Source organism: Pongo abelii, chromosome 6 (genome assembly GCF_028885655.2).
Source record: "Pongo abelii isolate AG06213 chromosome 6, NHGRI_mPonAbe1-v2.0_pri, whole genome shotgun sequence".
Lineage (NCBI taxonomy): Eukaryota > Metazoa > Chordata > Mammalia > Primates > Hominidae > Pongo > Pongo abelii.
The window spans coordinates 120,765,163-120,785,965 of record NC_071991.2 but is presented as its reverse complement, the minus strand read 5'-3'; the positions used below and the strand labels follow the sequence as shown (position 1 = coordinate 120,785,965).

The window sequence follows — 20,803 nt, the reverse complement described above, 5'->3', positions numbered from 1 at the left end:
TGCCTAATACATTGATTAATGTATAGTAAACACAGTAAATACTTGTTGAATGAATGAAAGAGTATTGTAGACACTGTGAGATATATAGAACTACATGAGAAATTTCTTTCTTTTCTTTTCCCCCTCCCCTCCCCTCCCCTCCCCTCCCCTCCCCTTCCCTCCCCTCCCCTCCCCTCTCCTCCCCTCTCCTCTCTTCCCCTTTCTTGATTGGGTCTTGCACTATTGCCTGGGCAATCTTGGTGCACTGCAACCTCTACCTCCTGGGTTGAAGCAGTTCTCCTGCCTCAGCCTCACAAGTAGCTGGGATTACAGGTGAGTGCCACCGCACTCAACTACATTTTGTGTTTTTAGTAGAGATGGGTTATCACCATGTTGGCCAGGCTGGTCCTGAACTCCTGACCTCAAGTAATCTGCCTGCCTTGGCCTCCCCAAGTGCTGAAATTACAGGTGTGAGCCACCGTGCCCGGCCAAGAAATTTATTTCTCATACTCTTTTGGGAGATATGGAATTAGCAAACATAAAACAATTATAAAGCAATTTGGATCCAAATTTCATTGCCTCTAGTCACTGAAATAGAGACACTGTATACTTGTGTGTGTTTGTGTGTTTTTACAAGTACAATAGGATTTCACATACAAGTGATATAATTGTTTCAAACCATAGTAGTTAGAGGAATCTTTATGGAAGAGGTAGGGTTTGAGTTCAAAATTGAAAGGTAGAAAGGACTTAGATGAAGAATATATTTGGAAACCAAGATCTAACCACATTATGCTATATTTGTTAGGGCTAAAAACTTGGGGGGAAGATAGAGTTAAATCAGTCTATCAACTGAAAAATACAGTGTGATAGGTAAAGTAGGTGTTTCATAAAAAAGTCACTATATTTAATTATTACAAATGAAATAATTTACCACCCCGCAGATCAAAAGGTGTTGTCCAAATTACTGGAAGAAAAGGAATTGCATTTAATAGAGCAAACCTGAGAAAAATTGTATGCAAAGATTAAGACATTGGTTAGACTTTAGAATATTACAGCATGAAACTTAGCCCTAGCCTTTAAAAACTTTTTAAAAAGAGCTTTAAAATAAGCATCAAACTTCAATAACACTCTGAGGCCTACCCAAAATAAGGCTACATGCATTTTAAAATTATTTTATTTCTAAGTGATAATAATTGAATGATAAAATATTTTATTATTGAGCTATTTTCCTTATAAGCTTTTAATCAATCTTAATTATATCAGTCTGATAATAATACATTATTTAATATTAAGTTTATGCTGTAACAATATAAATTAATTATAGGGCTGCAGCTTCTCGTTTACTGGATTAAAACTGGAGCTGAGAATCTAAAGTTTCTGATGAAGATTCCTACCTCTGAATAACATTCATTTTGGCTTTGATCTGAATATGATGCCATTACTTTGAGAATATATCAAATATACTTGTTTTTAAGAGGTAGCTTTGCAGTTCTCAATGTGATTTAGCTAATGTGAAATATAAAAAATTAGATGTAAATTGATGTTACTACTAAAATTCCCTCCTGACACTGTCTTTTTTTTTTTTTTTTTTTTTTTTTTTTGAGACAGAGTCTTGCTTTGTCGCCCAGGCTGGAGTGCAGTGGCGCGATCTCGGCTCACTGCAAGCTCCGCCTCCCAGGTTCACCCCATTCTCCTGCCTCAGCCTCCCGAGTAGCTGAGACTACAGGCGCCCGTCACCACACCCGGCTAATTTTTTGTAGTTTTAGTAGAGACGGGGTTTCACCGTGTTAGCCAGGATGGTCTCGATCTCCTGACCTCATGATCTGCCTGCCTCGGCCTCCCAAAGTACTGGGATTACAGGCGTGAGCCACTGAGCCCAGCCTACTGTCATTCTAAATACAGTTTTATATAATGTCTCTATTTGGTTAGTCCATATTCCTGATGATGATCTCTATGGAAGTCCATAGAGCTTCCATTTAAACCTTACATTAGATCACATCTAAGATTTAAATGTTTGCAAGTATGGTGTAAATTGTATTACAAGGACACCAGAGCAATTACAGTTAACCTACAAAAACATCCAACATGTTTTGGAAGAGTTGTCATGATCAACATAGTCTTGTTTCTGAAAAATTATCATTAGGGAAAGAAACTGAGCAGCTTTGTACCCTAAAGTGAAGGAGCTAATAGACAGTAAGTGTTCACTGTGAAATTTCTGGGTGAATGCATCTCCTCTAAATGTCCCTGTCAGAGGGAACAGAAGCAGTGGCAAACACAGAGGCACCATCATTAAAGATTATCTTGTGTTTCCTGAGTCGGTAGAGGACTAATTTCACCTCCTGTCTCTAATCTCTGAATTCTTAGCCTGGGAGTCCTCAGATGAGCTTCAGGGCAAGTGAACTTCATTTTTGGCCCTTCATTTAGGAGGTGGGCTAGGTTGGGAGGCACCACGCCAGATTTGGAAATAGGAAGTGAGAATCTTAGCCAGCATCAGGGAGGCAGGAACCACAGCCCAGCACTGTTAAGATAGCAATATAGCTCTTTTACTATGGACATCTGCTTTGAGAAGAATTTTGAACTTCTTATAGAAGTATTTTTATAGGACATTAAACCATAACTCACAGAGTCCCTTTCTGGTATATCTTTAGATCTAAATATATTGAGGATTGTCATAATTACTCTACAAAAGTTATCTTCAATTGGCAAGGCAGGATCAAGACATATTTATATACACTCAATATAATTGAACCAAGCAGATAATTGTCCTCATGGGGTTGATGAGTAATTCCATACATCTCTCAAACAATTCAACATAAAAACTAGTAGCAAATCCTGAATATTGTAGAAGTGTATGAACTTCTACAGACTGAATAACTGTCTTTCATATTTGTTTTTTTCTAAAATATTTTACTTTTGCCTGATCTTCAAATTCTTAAATTAATTTTCTTAAGCTTTAGCGATACTTTAGTTATAAAGCACATGATATTACCGTAGACTTTTAGTAGAAGGAGCAAAATTGTTATACGTAGTTTCTGATTAACTGATAATTATAAACATAATATTATTTTTAAGTGTTCAGCTCCAAAAATATGGAGAACTCCTAATGGCAAAACAATTGAGATGGATACACAGTTCACCATCAGAGCCAGAGAGCTGCAAAATATCTATAAGTGCATTATGCTGAAAAATATCTCTCAAGATGAGAGGCTGGATGTGCTCTTAACTCTTAAACACACTGTAAAGGTATGTTAACTTTCTCTTAGTTTGGGGGCAGAGTTCACTATCAATATAAAACAATTAATGGAATAGTAAAACAAGTAAAGTGTTTTACATTAAGAATTGTTTTAGTATAATTTGGGAAGGATGTGGTTTATGCATTAATATTTACCTAAAAGTTCTCAAAATATGTTATAATACATAATAAATGTAAACATAATGAATGTAAATATATCTTTATGCAATGAATGCAAATATATGCAGTATAGCATGAGATTGATAATTACATAAACAGCAATTATAATCTACATATTTTGACATTTTTCAGTGAAAAATTGATTTTTAGCAGTTTTAAAGCAGCACCATTGTATTTTTATCTTTTTTCTCATCAATTATTGATTTTCTGTGTTCTTAATCCTACTTTTAATGAAAACAAAGTTAGTGGATGTCACAGATCAAATTTTCCCAAGAAACAAGAAACAAATTCAGAGATGGGGTTTATATTCAAGAAGTTTGTTGGAGAGTGCTATCAGGATAATTCCTGTGAGGCAGTAGAGAAATCAGAATCGGGAGGATAGAGAAATTAAATTGTGGTGGATTCTGAACAATGACCTCAGCCAGTGTCACGGGGAATTCTGAAACTGGAAAGGCCATCCAGAGTTGTCCTGAATTTAGGCAAGGGACCAGGACAATTTACTCCCACTTTGAGCATGTATTGGATGGGCTGCCCCCAGAAGGGCATAGCTTTGGATGAGATAACTTTCTTTATTAGAGAGCAATTCTCAGAAAGAGCCTCACTTGAGAGTTGTCAGCCAACAATCTACCAGGATGGGGAGAATACACATACTGCTGCCTGGATCCACTTCATGTTGTAGGTTTTAGGATTAGCTCCTCCGGATTTAGATAGGCCCCAAAACAAGGTTAATAAGAAAAACTGCAGTCCCTAGTGCAGTCATTGGCTTTAAGGCCACAAGAGATACTCACTATTTCCTTCCTCTACTATCTATTTTAGATTTCCTTCTCCCTGAACTAGCATCTTGACTGGTCCAGGTGGCCCACTTTTTGGAGTGATTAGCACCTTGAGAGGTCTGAACCACAGGTCACTATGCTTTTCTCAGGCTGAGGCTACCAGACTTCCATTTACTGTCAAAATCAGGCAAAGATATTTTGCCTGATTGGCCCATTACCTGGGTGCCAAACATATTCTTCTCTGTCCCTATTGGGTAATAACTGCACCATTGCCTTTTGAAGATCAGAGTCAGTTACCTCTACAAGCAAGAAAACACTTGCCTTGCCCACAGGTCTCTTGGCCTGCGGAGCTTAGGCATTAGTTGTAGCTAAGAGTTTAATAGGACTTGCGCTATGTCTTACATTAGAAGCATTTTTCCTCCAGGAATTAGGACCTCTAAACTTGAAGAGTCCAGAGTTACAGGGGCAGGAAGCAAAAATTTCCCAAGTAGTAAGTGGGGCCATTCTTACTTCACCTACCCTGTTCCCAGGCTAGGACAGTTTCAGGGGCTTCCACTTGGTCTTCCTCATCATGATAGCTCTTACTCCACAGGTCAAGAAATCAAGGGTAGTAAGGCTGTGCCAACTATCAAGTATTCTATTCCAGTTATATATTCAAGGACCAGGGAAATGAATGCTGGGTGGCCCAGTAGATCCATTATGAGCTGGACCTGGGCCACGACTTGATTTAATTTTTGTTTTCTCGTACCCCAGACTCTCACAGGATCCTGGGTCTTTATACTGCCACAACAATTAGTCATTTGATTCAGGATGTCCCTGAGGAGAAGCATGACCTTAGATGAGGCAGTTTGTTTTCAGCTGATGGTAGCTGTCTGTCTTTAGGCAAGATGGCTCTCTTCAGCACAGGGAATTCTCAGAGAGAGGCTCAGTGGAGAGCTGTCAGCTACCACAACCTGCTGCTGAGAGTCTGCTTCAGTGCTGAAGTAGGGCTGATCTGGGCAGCACACTCGAACATTCATTACAATGAATATGTTGTCTATATTCCTAATTAAAGGGGAAACCCTACTGTTATTAGGACCATTGGCATAGCTCTTGCATTTTATAGCTCAAATTAAAGGAAATATTGAGCTTACATTATGGTCAGTATAAATAAATTAAATAATTTATATTATTTTTTTAATTTATCCTGACCATAATGTAAGCTCAATATTTAATGTAAGCTTATATAATAAGTGGGCAATACAGGTAAAAAGTATCTGGGTTCTGAATTGTGCTTTTGAGTTTTCAAGTCAATAAGACACTTGGCAGATGCTCATTCAGTACAGCATAGAAATATAGGTTGTTTCTGAGTGATCATCTGTATTAATTAAAGTTTATATAAGCAATGGATTAGATAACTGCATGGTCACTCTGTTTTGGTCATTGATTTGGCCCAGATTACCAGAACATATAGGCATAGATATTGTAATGAAAATCAGTGGTTCACTATATATAACAACTGAAAACTATCAGCCATATTTAGGTCCATCTAAGTGAGCTTACATGATTACAAACCTGAGAATTTCATAAGCTTAACATTTTGATACCCTGTGTAGGTTTCTTTACTCCTAACTGTAAAGAACGCTCTTTCTGTAGATGAGTTTGTGTGTCTGTCCTCCAAGGCACACAAAACTCTTAGAATACATTAAATAATTGGGTAAATCGTTCTTCCAGGGAGACAGATCTCCATAGCAGCAGAGGCACTGACTGCCTTTTTTCTGGACTACCTTTTCAAAGATGTTTGTGTAGTGACCGACCTTGAAAGACAGAGATAGGTAGGGAGGGAGAAGCAATAGGTCCAGAGGTAGAAAATAAACATGATACTTATAGAGGGCAGTAAAAAGACCAGATTGGCAAAAAGAGAGTGCATAGGGAATACAATATAAACCCTGACATAATTAGGACCAGTAATAAAAAGGCCAAAGGATGGACTCATAAAAGGCAAATTATGCATATCTTAATATGTTTAGTATGAAATATTCATATATACATTTACTTGAAAATATTTTGATGGAGGATTAAAGTCTTTAAGTACAACTCAAATTCTGACTCTATTCATTTATGGCTGCACAACCTTAAAATAAGTTAATATTTATGAAAATCAGTTTTGTCATTTGTAAAATTAGTTGCTTTGAGAATATGTATGTGTGTATCTATCTACATGTATGTAGATACATATATAGATACATATACACACACATATATAAACATAAAAACTTAATATAGTACCTTACAAAGAGGGGGGCCTCAATAAATAATAGGTGTTATTTTGATGATAGTTACTAATACAGACCAGTGAATTTTAAACTTCAGTACATATTAGAATCACCTGGAGAGCCTGAGAGAGGGACAGCGTGAATGAATATGAGCATAAATGAGTATAATACCTAGGCCCCACTTCAGAGAAGTTAAATCAGCTCCTCAGGTATGAGGACAATATTAAAATTTTAAAAAATCTCCCTCAGGTCCTTCTAAAGTGCCTCCAGGGCAAAGGACCACTGATGCAGACTCTCGTATTAGTCTTACCAACTATGTAGTACAAAGTACAGAAGAGCATTATTTTACAATTAATGACTTTATCTTCTGACTCCTTCATTCAAACTGTGTATCTTCCAGTTTTCCCTTGGGCAATTGGAGGACCTTATAAATATTTCCACATTAATCGCTTATAACTTGTGGCTTTGTGGCTTTTTCATCCAACCACACTCATTTCTATTACTTTATAAAAAATATTGTGACCTATAATAAATAGGCAGAAAAGTGAATAAAATATATACGTACAGTTTAACAAATATTAAACAGGAAGTTGCCAACGTTTCTGGTGTCCTCTTTTCCCTTCGAATTACAATTCCTCCTGTCATCTCCTAGAAGTAACTATCATACTGACTTTGATGGTAGTCATTTTCTTGATTTTTCTTCATAGTTTTACCACCTCTGTATAAATCTTTAAATAATATGGTTTAGTGTTGCTTATTCTTGAATTTTATTTGACAGAATTGTACTATATCTGTTATTTTGTACCTTGAGTATTTTGCTTAAAATTAATTTGTAAGATTTAAGTTTTTGTTGTATATAGTACAACAGTACTATATATACAACAAAACTATATATACCACAAAAAATGAACTATTAGTTTTGCCAATTTATACTCCTATTGGCAATGTTTCATTTCTTAAGGAATGTAGATTTTGGTTTGTTTTGGTGGCAATTTGAAAATGAACTTAGTGATTTGTAAAATTTTATACCGTATATTTTTGTGTTTTGTATAGGAACATGAATGTAAACTAACTCAGGAAATTCTAGAATTGATTGACAGAGAGGTTGACCTTATGATGAGAGGAGTCAAACATCATAACCTTGAAGGACTCAGAAAAAGAATTGCGACACTCTTTTTTCATTATATCAAAACACCTCTGTTTAATCCTGAAGTTGCAAAACACCTTAAGGTATTCTGTATATATTTTCTCTCTATATATTTTCTCTATATTCCTTTTTCAAAATCCTAAGATGTGGTATAGTAAATTGAAGTATATTCAAATTTTGCTTTAACACTTTACTTGGGAGTCCATGTGGAATACCATCTTATTGGTAGTATCTCCTTTGAATGATATTTTGTTATGTTGGTAAACTAAACTTAATTTGACTTGTGTGTATTTCCAACCTTCAATTATTTCCTAATCTCTTCACCAACTTTCCAACTGAATATTGCATTATGTTGAATGTATTATGATTTCTCACGCCTCCATGGCTTTGTACATACCGTTGGTTTCCCCTGGAATGCTATTCACTATTTACCCAGCCAATTCCTGTTCATTTTCTAAGACTCAACTGTCATCTCTTCTCCTTCATGAGGCCTCACAGGGAGTTAAATTCTTTTTTTCTGAGATTCCATGTTATACCTTGTTTGTGTTCCTTATAACACTTATCACAAAGTTATAATTATTACTGAACAGGTCCATATGGATATTCTGAGGGAACTTCAAATGTAACATATTTGAATTACACTATCTTCTCCAACTCCAGCGTCGTTAGGCTTCTGTGGGAATTTTGCTCTCTAAAGCCAAGACAAATGCTTCATTGCCTTCTTACTGTGCAGAGCTATTTAAAACACAATTAGTAAAACTCTTGGGGTAGAGAATGTTGTCAGAGAATCATAGTTTTATTTCAATGATTATATTCAGTTAAAATTTACTTAAAAAGCTGACTAAACATCTTTAGCTTTTTTGAAAAAACAAAATCTCATATTTAGTCAAAACTTCTAGAAGAATAAAAATTGTTTAATTTTTATATTTTTTAAATTGATTTTTAAAAACCTGATTGTATTGCAAAAAGAATATTGAAATATAACAAAAGCCCAAGAGAAAAAGTTCCCATTATATTATTTCTTATTCAAACCAGTGTTTCATTTGTCTGAGCCACCTTCTTTCTCTGTAGACTTATTCAGTTTATATTTGGAGTAATACAATTGATAGAGTTTCTACAATTTTACATAATGTTATATCATTTTATTTATTTTTAAAATTTGTCTTTGGTAAAATTTACTCTTTCTGGTAAGTTCTGAAAAATGTATAGAGTCATGTAACCAGTAGCACAGTCAAAATAAGAAATGGTCCTATCAGCCCCCAGAATTCTCTCATGCTGCCACTTTGTAGTCAGCTTTTTCCCTAACTTCCCGATCCTTGGCAAACACTGATATGTGTTTTATTTTTATAGTTTTATCTATTTCAGAAGGTCATATAAGTGGAATCATACTGTATGTAGTCTTTTGAGACTGACTTCTTTCACTTAGCGTATTGCATGGATTCACCCATGTTTTTGAGTGTGTCAGTGGTTTGTTTTTATAGCTGAAAAATATTCTAATATCTGTATATACAAGAGTTCTTTAAAAATCCGTTCACAGTTGTAGGACATTTGTATTGTTTAGAGTTTTGGTCTTTTATGAATAAAGTCATTACAAGCACTAGATATGAGTTTTTGGGTAAATTGATTGTTTTGGGGTAAATTCCTAGAAAGTGGCATATTGAATCACATGGTAAATGCATGTTTACTTTAAAAAGAGACAACCAAACATTTTTTTCCAAACTGACTGCACCATGTTGCATTTCTGCCTGCAGTATATGATAAATGTATTAATTAAGATAAAGGATTTAAAGTTTGTTCTTGAATCTAGGACACATCTATGGATTATCCTGTACTTCTTTTTTGGGGGGAATATACTCTTTAGTATCTCAAACTACTGGCCGGATTTAAAAGTTACTGGCTTTAAAAAGGAATGGCTCGTTTGCACATTTTTAGTTTGCATAGTGGGAGAAGAATTTGAAGGAACACCACTACCCCCACAACCACTTTTTGGGAGTAGGCCAGCATGAAGCACCCAGTGTACTCTGGAGAATTCGTAGAGTTAAATTCTGTAGCTTAAATGGAGCCCTCTGTCATCATAATCATAATGAGAATGAGTTATTTTTTTCTTGCACAATTTCAGATGGGTGGAGAATATCTTTCCATGGCATTATAATAAATGCTCCATCTATAATGGAGAGGTGTGCTAAGGTGTTTTCATGAGGTTGACTGATATATTTGCTAATTTAATGCCTAGGAGGCATGAAGATAAAATAATCATTCAAGATAAACAAAATGTGTAAATCTCAGAATAAGAAAAGGAACCAGATAAGTTGTCTTCTGGATCTTTGATCATACATCTAGATCACTCTTCTTTTCTCTCGAAGAATTGACTGCCTTTTAAATTTACATATTGTCTTATCTCCCAAAATTACAAGACAAGGGACAATGAAGTTTTCAAAGAATATTACCCTTTGGGAAGATGGAGCATTTAGGAAAAGTAAGGCAGAGTAGAAGGGAAGGTGCAGAAAGGTAACAGATATTCAGAACAAAGTAAAACATTAGAAGGGATTATAATGGTAAATATTTTAAATCCACATTGAGTAAGAGAAAAAATTTATAGAACATTGGTGTCCATTTCCTTCTTTATAAAAATATTTTTTGAAAGTCTTATGTATCACATGCAAACTCTGTTGCTGCTTGATCTTTACTTTCATGGAAACCAGAGGTACCATAAATTAGGAAAGACTGGCATATATATGTCTTGATTCAGTTTGTGTTGAAATGTTCACAATTCACTCATTCATTCATGGTACTTTAGCCCATAGTGGGTAATTGGATTGATTATTTTATGATAGAATTACTTTCTGTCTATTGCTTTAGACATAGAATTTCAAACTTTGAAAATTAATCATTTGAACTAATCCAAATTTATTTTGAAGATAAATGAAAATAACCATTGGGTTAGTGGATTTTTACTTATATGCGAATCTAGCTATAGAAATAACTAATGTAATATACAACTGAAAAAAATCTAAATTTTCTTAGCAATAAAAAGCCTTTTCCTACTATTTTTTCAGTCAATTAATTTTATAAGTGATTTTACCACAAATATCTAAGAATTGATGAATAACAGATTTTCAATATTTTGGCAGGATGAATAAATACTGCTTGAAATTTAGATTTTCTATTGGATAAGAAGTTCAGGGAAAAATAAAATTTTAGAAATTAGCCAACTTTTTTTTTTAATCTCATTCTAAGATAAGTTAGCCCTTGATGCTTCTGTTGGTTGGGATCATATTTGGCCTGGCCTGACTTTTTACATCTTTTTTTTCTTTTTTTACTATTTAGGTCCCTCAAGACCCATTGAAATTTTATAAGAAGATTTACTTTTGCCACAGTTGCCAGCTTTATTTGCCTTCTACAGAATTTTCTGTATCATCCAACTCACGCCGCATATACCGGTGTCGTAACTGCATTAGCCTTGAGAATGAGGCTCAAAAACGAGAATCATTTTTGAAGTACAAATGTTTACTTCAACAGCTCTACTATACAGAAGCTGATTATGAAGATGATTCTAAAATTGCTTTCTTGATGCAGGTATGGTCAATAAGGGGTGCCAGTTATAGCTGAAGCTTGTCAAGGAGGCTATCTTGCAATCTTATGCATGTTCGTGTGTGTGTGTGATTGTTTAATGACTCTCTATTCCACTAGACTGTAAGCTCTGTGAGGGCAGGAGTATGCTTTTTTTCCCTCCTGCTCACCATTATACCTCTATAACCTAATACAGTACCAAGTTTTTATTTAAGGCCCTCAATATTTGTTGAATGAATGAATGACTTTTACAGAAACTGATATTACATATACACATACTAGTGTTTATGAATAACAGTAATAATTAGTGTAAACCGAATGTGACCATAATGGTAAATAACACCAAAAGTGAAAGCTAAGGCTTATAGAAAGTGAAAAAAAAATACCTTAGGGAAAGGCTTTGATACTTGTCTATGTAAAGTGTTGATATGATACCACACAACTGGAAAGTTTCTGGCCAGAGTTCTTTTGGATGAATCATTGCATTGGATCATTGACCCTATCAGTAATTTGCTTCTCGTAAGAACTTCTAGCTCTGTGAGAGGGTGGAGCCTGTGAGATCAGGAATTCTGACCTGAATTCCTAACTTAACCACTACTTTGGTCTCTTTGGTTATTCCATGACTTCTATTGGGTTGTTTAGGCCAGAGGATAGTCTGTGTCTCTACAAAATAAAAACAAATTCCTGACACTGTTTGGACTTAGGTAAGCAAGTGAGAAAAGAGAAGGACTTACTTGTTGTTGATATGACTACCCAACATTAGCCACTTATTAATAAAAGTATGTTATAGAGCACTATTGACCTCATTAATGATATTTGTGTAAACAGACTGTCAAATAAGGGCAAATTTTCTGTAAATTAGTTATTAATTAAAATGAACTAAATTGTATTTAATACCAAATAGGAAAATAGGCACTACTATGAATAGAAAACTTTATAGAGATTAAAAAAAAGATACCAAATGTGATGTGCTTTGTTAAAAAATTCTTCTAAATCAGTAGCTTTCAAACTTTTAAATCTCAATCTATAGTAAAAATGTATTTTTATGACAACCTGATATAGGCATGCATGATAATTCTGAGTACTCAGTACCTGTATGGCTTTACACACTTTATTGAGTTAATCAGCACAAAAATCCTATCAAAATAGGCATTATTTCCATTCTGCAGATGAGGAAAGGGAAGCACTAAGCGGTTAACTAACTTGTCCAAGTTTACGCTACTAAGTACCAGCACCAGGATTGAAAACTAGGCAGTCTGATTCCCAGCATCCGTACATGTAAACACATGCTGTTCTGCTCAGAAATAAAAGTTTCCAAAATAATGTTTATCTTTACCCCTATGGATGCACTCTGATATTTTCTATTCAACCTCAGTCTACTTATTCTAATTTCCATTTGGAAAACTTTGGTATCACCCAAGAGGTAGCAACCCACAGTTTGAAAAACACAAATTAAAATGATTACATATTTTGTCCAATAGAATGAACATTTTGTTAATAAATTTGATGTTTATTTCAGCTTAAATTCTTATTTGCTACTTTTATTCAGGAATTATTGACATGACAGATGTATATTTCCTTGTAGAGAATCTTAGATGTACTAGGGCTTTAATATAAGTCACCAACAAGTGCTGCCTCAATATTCCATGTTGTATTAGTCAGATTTCTCCTGAGAAACAGAACCAATAGAAAATGTTATACATATATGTTATATATATGTATATATAAGGAGATTTGTTACAAGGAATTTGCTCACATAATTGTGGAGGCTGGTAAGTCTAAAACCTAAACAGCTGATGGCCTAGTTCAAGTCTGATGACCAGCAGGCTGCTATAGAACCAGGAGGAGCCAGTGTCTCAATTCAATGGCCATTAGGCAGGAGCAGTCTTCCTTACTTGGGGACAGGGTGAACTTCTTGTTCTATTCAGGCCTTCAACTGATTGGATAAAGCCCACTCACATTATGGAAGACAATCTGCTTTACTCAGTCTACTGACTTAAATGTTAATCTCGTCCAAAACTACCCTCACATAAACACCAGAATACCATTTGACCAAATATCTGGGTATCCAGTGGCCTCGTCAAGTTGATGTAAAATCAACCATTACACATATTGAATGAAAAAATTCTAAGGGAGCATTGTAACCTTTCAGATAAGGATAATCTTCATTAGATGTGATTTAATTTCAATACCGTATCTGTGTAGGGTTTTGGTATATTACTTTTCCAATGTCTAGGATTAGCAGACAAATATGATTGTCCAGTAGCTTCCTCCCCTTGTAATTGGTGTAGTTTTGATTAATATTTATTTCAGTAATACTATTTGAGGCATAATTTGAATGTTTGAACATTCTCATAAATAGTAAATCTTGTGGACAACAGCAAAGATTAGCATATATTAAATGTGAACATGATGCCATGTAAAATGAAAAGGTGAAAGTTAATATATATGAAAAGTAAACATTCTGCTTAGACAAGAGATTTGAGTGTTGTATTAATCACCTCGTTTATCTGTAATGCATACAAATACTGCCTAATATAATAGGCAATAGTATTGCTCTGTTACTGCAAAAATTTCAAGTACAATGACTGCTTGAAAGGTAGAAAGCTCTTAGAGACTGCCAACCACACTTATCCTGTACACATTTGACATTTACATGCAAATAAACACGTTATTCCGTATGATACAATCTCAAAATTATTAGTACAGTTGAGCAACTAAATTAAAAACAAAAATGTAAACAAGATACATTTTGAAAGTAAGTAAAATATATAAAACATTGAATTTTAAAGGTCTATAAATTTATTTTTCATAGCAGCTGTGTACAGAGTATTGTCTTTTTTAGCATTAAGTAAAAGCTAGAATGCATTAGTTGAGCTTAATATATTGAATTACCAATTTATGAAATACTGTCATAGCTGATGATGACAGGTTCTTTTTGTTTTTAACTTTGGCAAATTGTTTAGGTTTTGTCTACTCATTTTACAGAAAATATTTCTGCTCTCACACTTTTTCACAGAAGCTTTTTAAAAAAATGTTCTTTTTACATGCTTATACTTTGTTGAGTTTGTCCCTCTCTGGCAATTCTAAATTTATAATGCAGACCCCATGATAAAAAGTCATTCCAAGAGTTTTAGCTGATAAAATTTACGTTTTTAAAAAAGTTTTAAACAGCTATTTCATTACCCCTCTTTTTTATTAAAACAACCAAGTCTTTTAATTAACACTAAGTGAATTACTTATCTTTATTAAATCTCAGCTTCCTGTGTTCGCTTCAGCAGCCCATATACTGAAATTGGAACCATATAGAGAAGATTAGCGTGGCCCTTGGACAAGGATGACATGCAAACTTGTGAAGTGTTCCATATTAAAAAAAAAAAAATCTCAGCTTCCTCATTTGTAAAATGGCAGTAAAAGGTTTTAAAAGGTCCCTACAATGGCCCTGAAATTAAGATGGTACTTACTAATGAATTTTTAAAATCATTCAATACCATATGTTTATTATGGTAACATTACAGTATTATTAAGATTATATTCAGGTAAAATTAGCATACTGAAATGAATTTATACTGCTTACTCTGGTTTAGAGATGGGGACGCAACTGTGAGACTGATAATGTAGTTTAGGCAAAATGAACAGAAGTTTAGCGAAAAATAAGGGGCCATGTGTCATTGAAACCTAGTGAATAATATTTCACTTAAAAATACTCTATAATTTAATTATTTGCTCAAGTAATATAATAATCTTAAACAAATTTAAACTACATTGTTTTTAAAACTTGCTTTGACATGCAGCTACAAGACATTCAGTACCTGACAGAGAACATCTGGGCGTCCCAGTCAGTCCTCAGTGCCTGCGACAATCTCAGTGATCTGGTCATGATCAGATGGAATAAATCCCTGGAGTGGTCCCCCTGGAACTGTATTCTTCTTACCAAAGATGAAGCGGCTGCTCATCTCAAGCTAACAAGTATTGAAGAGGTAAGAAAGTTGAATTTTATTTGGGAAGTTAATTTAATCATTGGAATTATTAGAGATAACTGGACTGCCTTCTAAATATATTCCATGCTTAAATACTTCCATCAGATTAAGAAACAGAATTTACGGATTAACAGCAAAAAAAATATGGATGGCATATATGGCACAGATTAAATAAAAGGTTTATATAAGAGATTTGAACATATTACAAGTTCTAAACATCATACCAGTCTCTCCTAATAGCAAGTTTAAGCACATTCCACAGTAAATTCCATGAAGGCACCGATTTTGTTCAGCTTATTTACATCTATTTCTCTAATACCTACAATACTGCCTGTCACAGAATGGAGTTTATAAGTATATTTTGAATGAATAAATGTGCATTACCACCAGATAGGTATTATGGAAGCCAGAATCTGTCCTTCTTTGATTAATTATCATGAGTTTGCTTAAAAACACCCAACTCTCAAATTTTGTTCATAATTTTGTGCTCTAAATGGCAATCATACTGATGGGGTATAGTTCTGATGCTCCATTTTTCATTTGCTTCCAACTTGCTGGGAGTGGAGCAAGCACTGTAAACATTAAATGCCATTTACTGTAATTTTAGTAACGTACATGATGCAATCTGTAAAACATTTTGATGGGTAAATTGAGGGACTCCTGAAGAGTTCGTAGAGAGCTCCATTTACACTAGGTCCAGGATCCCAAGAGTTAATACTGATTCTCTGAATTCTTTAATTCCACACAAGATGTCAGCTAAAGGAAAGTAAAGAAATGACAAAATGCAATAGTCATTTAAAATAGTGGGATTCCCTGTTTGTTTTTTTCAGTGGAACAAGGTGTGACGAATATAAAGATAAGAAACTAGCTAAAGTTTTCATTTTTAAATATTTTTTTAGTTTTAAGAAGCCAGGCTAAGAAAAATTTCACTCTAGGGATTGAAAGAAAAGGTAGCAATGAGTTGAAGCTGTATTAAATGCTATATTTAGTAAACTAAGCTGCCTCATAAATATTTAATCACAGGAAGCATAGTCAATACTAGCAATATCATTTCATCTAGGACCCGTGATGAGATTGAAGTTCATTCCCAAAGCTGATATTCCAGTGCTTCTTCAATTAATCCACACAACTCCCTTTGTGCATTTAATCAAATTACTGCAGTATCAAATTAAATGTTCTATTCACATGCATTTCTAATTTCAGAATGCCAGTCTTATCGAATTTCTGTAAAGGGCACCAAGATTTGCAAGCAGACAAACTGGAAAAACATTTGCCTTTTTTATGGTTTTGGGCTGATACAATCTTTTAACTATTAACTTTCAGCCCAGTTAAAGAGTAGTTTATGTCTTGCAGAAAGATGGAGCGTTTTCAGAATTTTCTTAATGTTCAGAGATATTTGCTTTCTTAAGAAGTTAAAAAAATACTTGAAAATTAACATGAAACAGGTATAGGAAATGTGGAAAAACACTTTCATTAATGTGAACTTTAAGTGGAGCAGATTGATCTCTCCTTGTGTGCACATTGGCCAAGTAGGAACAATCATGGACTTAAAATCAGTAATCCTGACCCAGTTACTCAAATCTCTGTCACTGACAACTTTACATTAAAACCTGCCCTCTTTGCTTCATAAATTTTTAGAAAGATTAGCTAAATAAGTGGAATCAGTAAAGAGGATAAAAGCAGCTCTGGCTCTGAATTCTAGCTTTACCATTCATGAGTTGGGAGAAATTGGACAAATTTGTGAATGTCTCAATGATCCAGTTTTCTCATCTATAAAAAAGAGATAATGGTATCTCATCATAGGGAAGTTTTGAGTAGACCATTATTTAAAGCTTTCTGCATAGTTTTTTTGGCATGAATAAACTTAGGTAGTAACTATGAAAGCACTTTAAAAATTTTTGATGCATTTTATTTTTAATTTTAATAAAAACAATATATTATTGGCTTAGGATCTGAACAGAATAAAAAATGTAATGTAGAAAGTAAAAGTCTCAGAGGTTGAGGGAATGGGAAGAAATTTGTTAAGGATACAAAAATTATAGCTAGATGGGAAGAGTGAGTTCTAGTACTGTTCTGTGGCACTGTAGGTTGTCTATAGTTAATTACAATACATAGTTTCAAATAGCTAGAAGCAGCATATCAAATGTTCCCAGCACAAAGAAATAATAAATGTTTGAGATGAATATGCTAATTACTCTGATCATGATATATGTGTCATCCCATCACTATGTACCCCGTAAATATGTACAATTATTATCAATTTAAAAAAATTTAAAAACGATTAAATGAATAAAGGGAAGCAAATAGACAAATCTCCTGTGTAGAATTCCAAATAATTTATTTAGATACACTCCACTCTTAAGGAGATGGAGAATAACTCTCACCTTTTAAGTGTGGGCTGTACATAATAACTCCTTTCCAAAGACTATATTATGGATGCAAGGAGAGGAACTTTACAGTAGAGAAAGCTGACAAGCACTACCTCAGCCAGGTAATCAAGATTAACAGCAGCAGTGCTGTCATGTTGATGGTATGTACCCTTGATATGATATGAGGAGAAGGGCACTTCACCCGCTGTGGTCTTCCTCCGCAAAACCCATCCCTTCAGTCTAACAATGAAGAAAACATTGGACAAACCCAGATTGAGAAACATTCAGGAAAATGTGGGTGTGGGGTATATGGGACCTTTCCATAATATTCTTAGAACTATTTGTACACCCAAAGAATTTGTGGACATAGTTTAAAACCATCACATGGCTATTTCAAGAGAATGGACCTTATTTCAATGGGAAAAAAGGTCTCTTGATGTCCACCCATCCCTATCTCCACGTTGCAATGATAACTACTATTTCTTATGTATATAATAATCTATTGAAATCCTTCTGGAAGTTTTCTATGTGTATGTAAGTAGCAGGAATTTCATATTAAATGACTCTGAGACTTAGTTTCTTTGCTTTACTTAATATAAATAATATAATATGGAAATATATTCATTTATTTAAGAGTTACTTATTAGTGCCTTGAACACATGTATCATAATTTATCTCATCTTTAATAATTTATAGTTCTGTAAAGGCACTTTGAAAACCTATAAAGTTCTGTACACATGTAAGTTAATATAGCATAATAAAGTGTGTTTGTTTTTCTTGAATGAAATATAGGCTAAGAAGTGGTAGAAACAAAGTTAAATTAGTTCAAAAGATGAATATTTTAATCTAGTAACTTTTTCTGTTAAGAGGAATTTTTAATAAGCCCAGGATACTCCTATATAATGTTTTCTGCTCCTTTGGTCCTTTCACCCAGGACTTTCTTTTATATTTGATTGGACCCTCTGAAGAGACCTTTATTGAGGGAATGTCTTATTCTCAGAAAATAAATTTTAGGAAGAAGTATAGGTAGTATTTGTGATTTGATTGAAAAGAGGGCCAATTAAGATTAATAGGTAATAGATTATATTTATTAATTTAACCAGAATTTACTTTTGGATGTGCTAAATATTGTACTAAGTAATTACATAGAAACAAGAAAATTTAATGAATATAACAACTTTCTGTTGTCTCAGCTGCGTTTGGGTTCAGCTACAAGAACAGAAAAAGCAATTTATAATGATTTAATCAAATGTGGGTTTAGTTTTCTTATGTAACAAGAAAGTTCAAAGGTTGGCAGTTTGGGGCTGGTATGGTGACTCCACCTTGTTCTCAGAAATTCAGGCCATCTCACTTTTTCCTCAGCCATATTTAATCTTCAGCTTTCTCTCTCATGCTTGGTGGGCTCTTAGTGATAGGATAGCTAGTTCATCTTCTTCATTACATGTACCTCTCAGTAATGGCAAAAGGCTAGAGGTGCTTGATAGGTGAGTCTTCTCACTCTTAAAAGTCCCTTTCAAAGGCTTTATTCAATTATATATATATAATTATATAAGGTTATATATATTGTGTATAATTAAATAATCTTGGAAGACATTTAGTTGTCATGTCTCCTTAGATTCTTCTTGGTGGTGACAGTTTCTCAGACTTTCCTTGTCTTTTTCTTTAATTTGTGTTTTTTCTCACCTCAATATCTATAACAATAATTTTATATATATATATATATATATATATATATATATATATTCTAACTAGATACCGCCAGTTAGAATAAAGGCTAAGAAAGCTAGACACATCACACCCTATACAAAATCAAGCCTCCAGCTCAAATGGAAGAGAGAATGAATATAGAGTTGGTAACGAGCAGTGGTTTAAACTTAGAGGAGTCAGAGGGAGAGTTGGGGAAAACTTCCAGGTTAAAGTATCATAGGAGCTGAGTCGTGAATGATGATAAACAGTGTGAGAAAAATAAAGGTAGACTGTGATGAAAGAATTGACAAGCAAAGGCACCAAGGCATGACAGTATTTTTACCTGGCAAAATATATCTGTGATATTTACTAGAATTTGATTTTTTTCTTTGCAGGGATATGAACGCTCATTTATTCACAAGATCAAACACAAACATATCCTGGCTAAGAACTATTTTTCTCAGATTCCAGTGCTGGCTTCATTTATACTTGATGATGGTGAAATTGATGAGATCAGATGGAAATATCACTCAGACACAACACCTAAGATTATAGAATCCCAGAGGCCTCCTCCTTAGATGATCCAGGAGTATTTGTTTGATGATCGGCATTTTGTTCACTGCTAATAGGGTAATACAGAGGTCACAGAGTATGGAAATGGAATTTAATCTGTTTATTGATTTTGTTTTTTGTTTTTCATAGTATTTTGAGTTATATAAAGATAAAACATTTCTATATGAGTCTTCTGTTGTTAGGAAGTTAGTGCTAAATTGAAATGCAATTTTGTTACTGAAATTAATATTTTGGAGTAAAGAAAACATTTTAAAATGTGTTTTCACATTAAATTTTTAAAAATTTTTCAAGTATATTAGAGTTAAAATCTAACAACCAAATACAAACTAGACAACTTTCAAGTTATTTATTTTAGATAAAATGTACTTATAGGAAGCTAATCAGTATGTGGAGGAGAGGAAACATTATAAAGTGCTCTTTCTTGAAAACTTCTTTAAAGTAGGATAAAAAAATTTATATTTTAGTATAGGCATTTGAATCTTTGCAGTTTATCGTCTGCTTTCACCTTCCATCCTTCTCATAATCCCAATAAAACAATTGAAACTATTTATAAACAAAAAAACCTTCATTCTGGGTAAACAATGGAGCTATTAGCATATGCAAGAAAAACTCCCTGTGGGCAATGGTGAAACTGTAAGAAGAATAAACTTGGTTAAATAAACCATAACAACCCTCTTCTCCAATAAACCAAAGGAGTGACCTTGACCACATATAGGTTAGGGACCTACGGTGATGAACAACGGTTTGCCAGTCAGTCTGAACAGGGAATGGGTGGCACACTCGAAATAGCTTAAGCCAAGGAGAGTTTATTTACAAAGGGCCTTATTATAAGGTGTGGGTGGTGTGTAGGGAAACTAAAAGAATAGCGCATGAACCCAGGGCTAGTATCAGACAGGCTATCTCTCCCTCTAGTCTCAGATGAACTTGGGGAGAAAGTCTGAGAACCCAGGAAGAGTGTAAAGAAGATAACTGAAAGGATCAATGACCAGCTGTAAAGGGAATGGCCAGGCATAGGGGAAATCTCATGAACTAGAGAAATATACAATTTCATACTTCTTC

At 34.2% G+C, this 20,803-nt stretch overlaps 1 protein-coding gene and 1 non-coding gene across 3 annotated transcripts in view; both read left to right on the top strand.

Moving 5' to 3' along the window:
* IQUB (IQ motif and ubiquitin domain containing) overlaps positions 1–19,834 on the top strand; it is a 73,207-nt gene extending 53,373 nt beyond the window's left edge. For both annotated transcript variants that reach the window (XM_024250108.3, XM_054559727.2), the window contains exons 9-13: positions 3,052–3,222; positions 7,473–7,649; positions 10,894–11,142; positions 14,931–15,116; positions 19,567–19,834. In XM_024250108.3, coding sequence (XP_024105876.1) covers positions 3,052–3,222; positions 7,473–7,649; positions 10,894–11,142; positions 14,931–15,116; positions 19,567–19,749 — 966 coding nt within the window. In that variant the 3' untranslated portion in view covers positions 19,750–19,834. The remainder of the gene's footprint in view (positions 1–3,051; positions 3,223–7,472; positions 7,650–10,893; positions 11,143–14,930; positions 15,117–19,566) is intronic.
* On the top strand, positions 14,402–14,508 carry LOC112134432 (U6 spliceosomal RNA). Its single transcript, XR_002915865.1, has one exon. It is a non-coding gene; the product is annotated as a U6 spliceosomal RNA (small nuclear RNA).
* Positions 19,835–20,803: the final 969 nt, after the last annotated feature.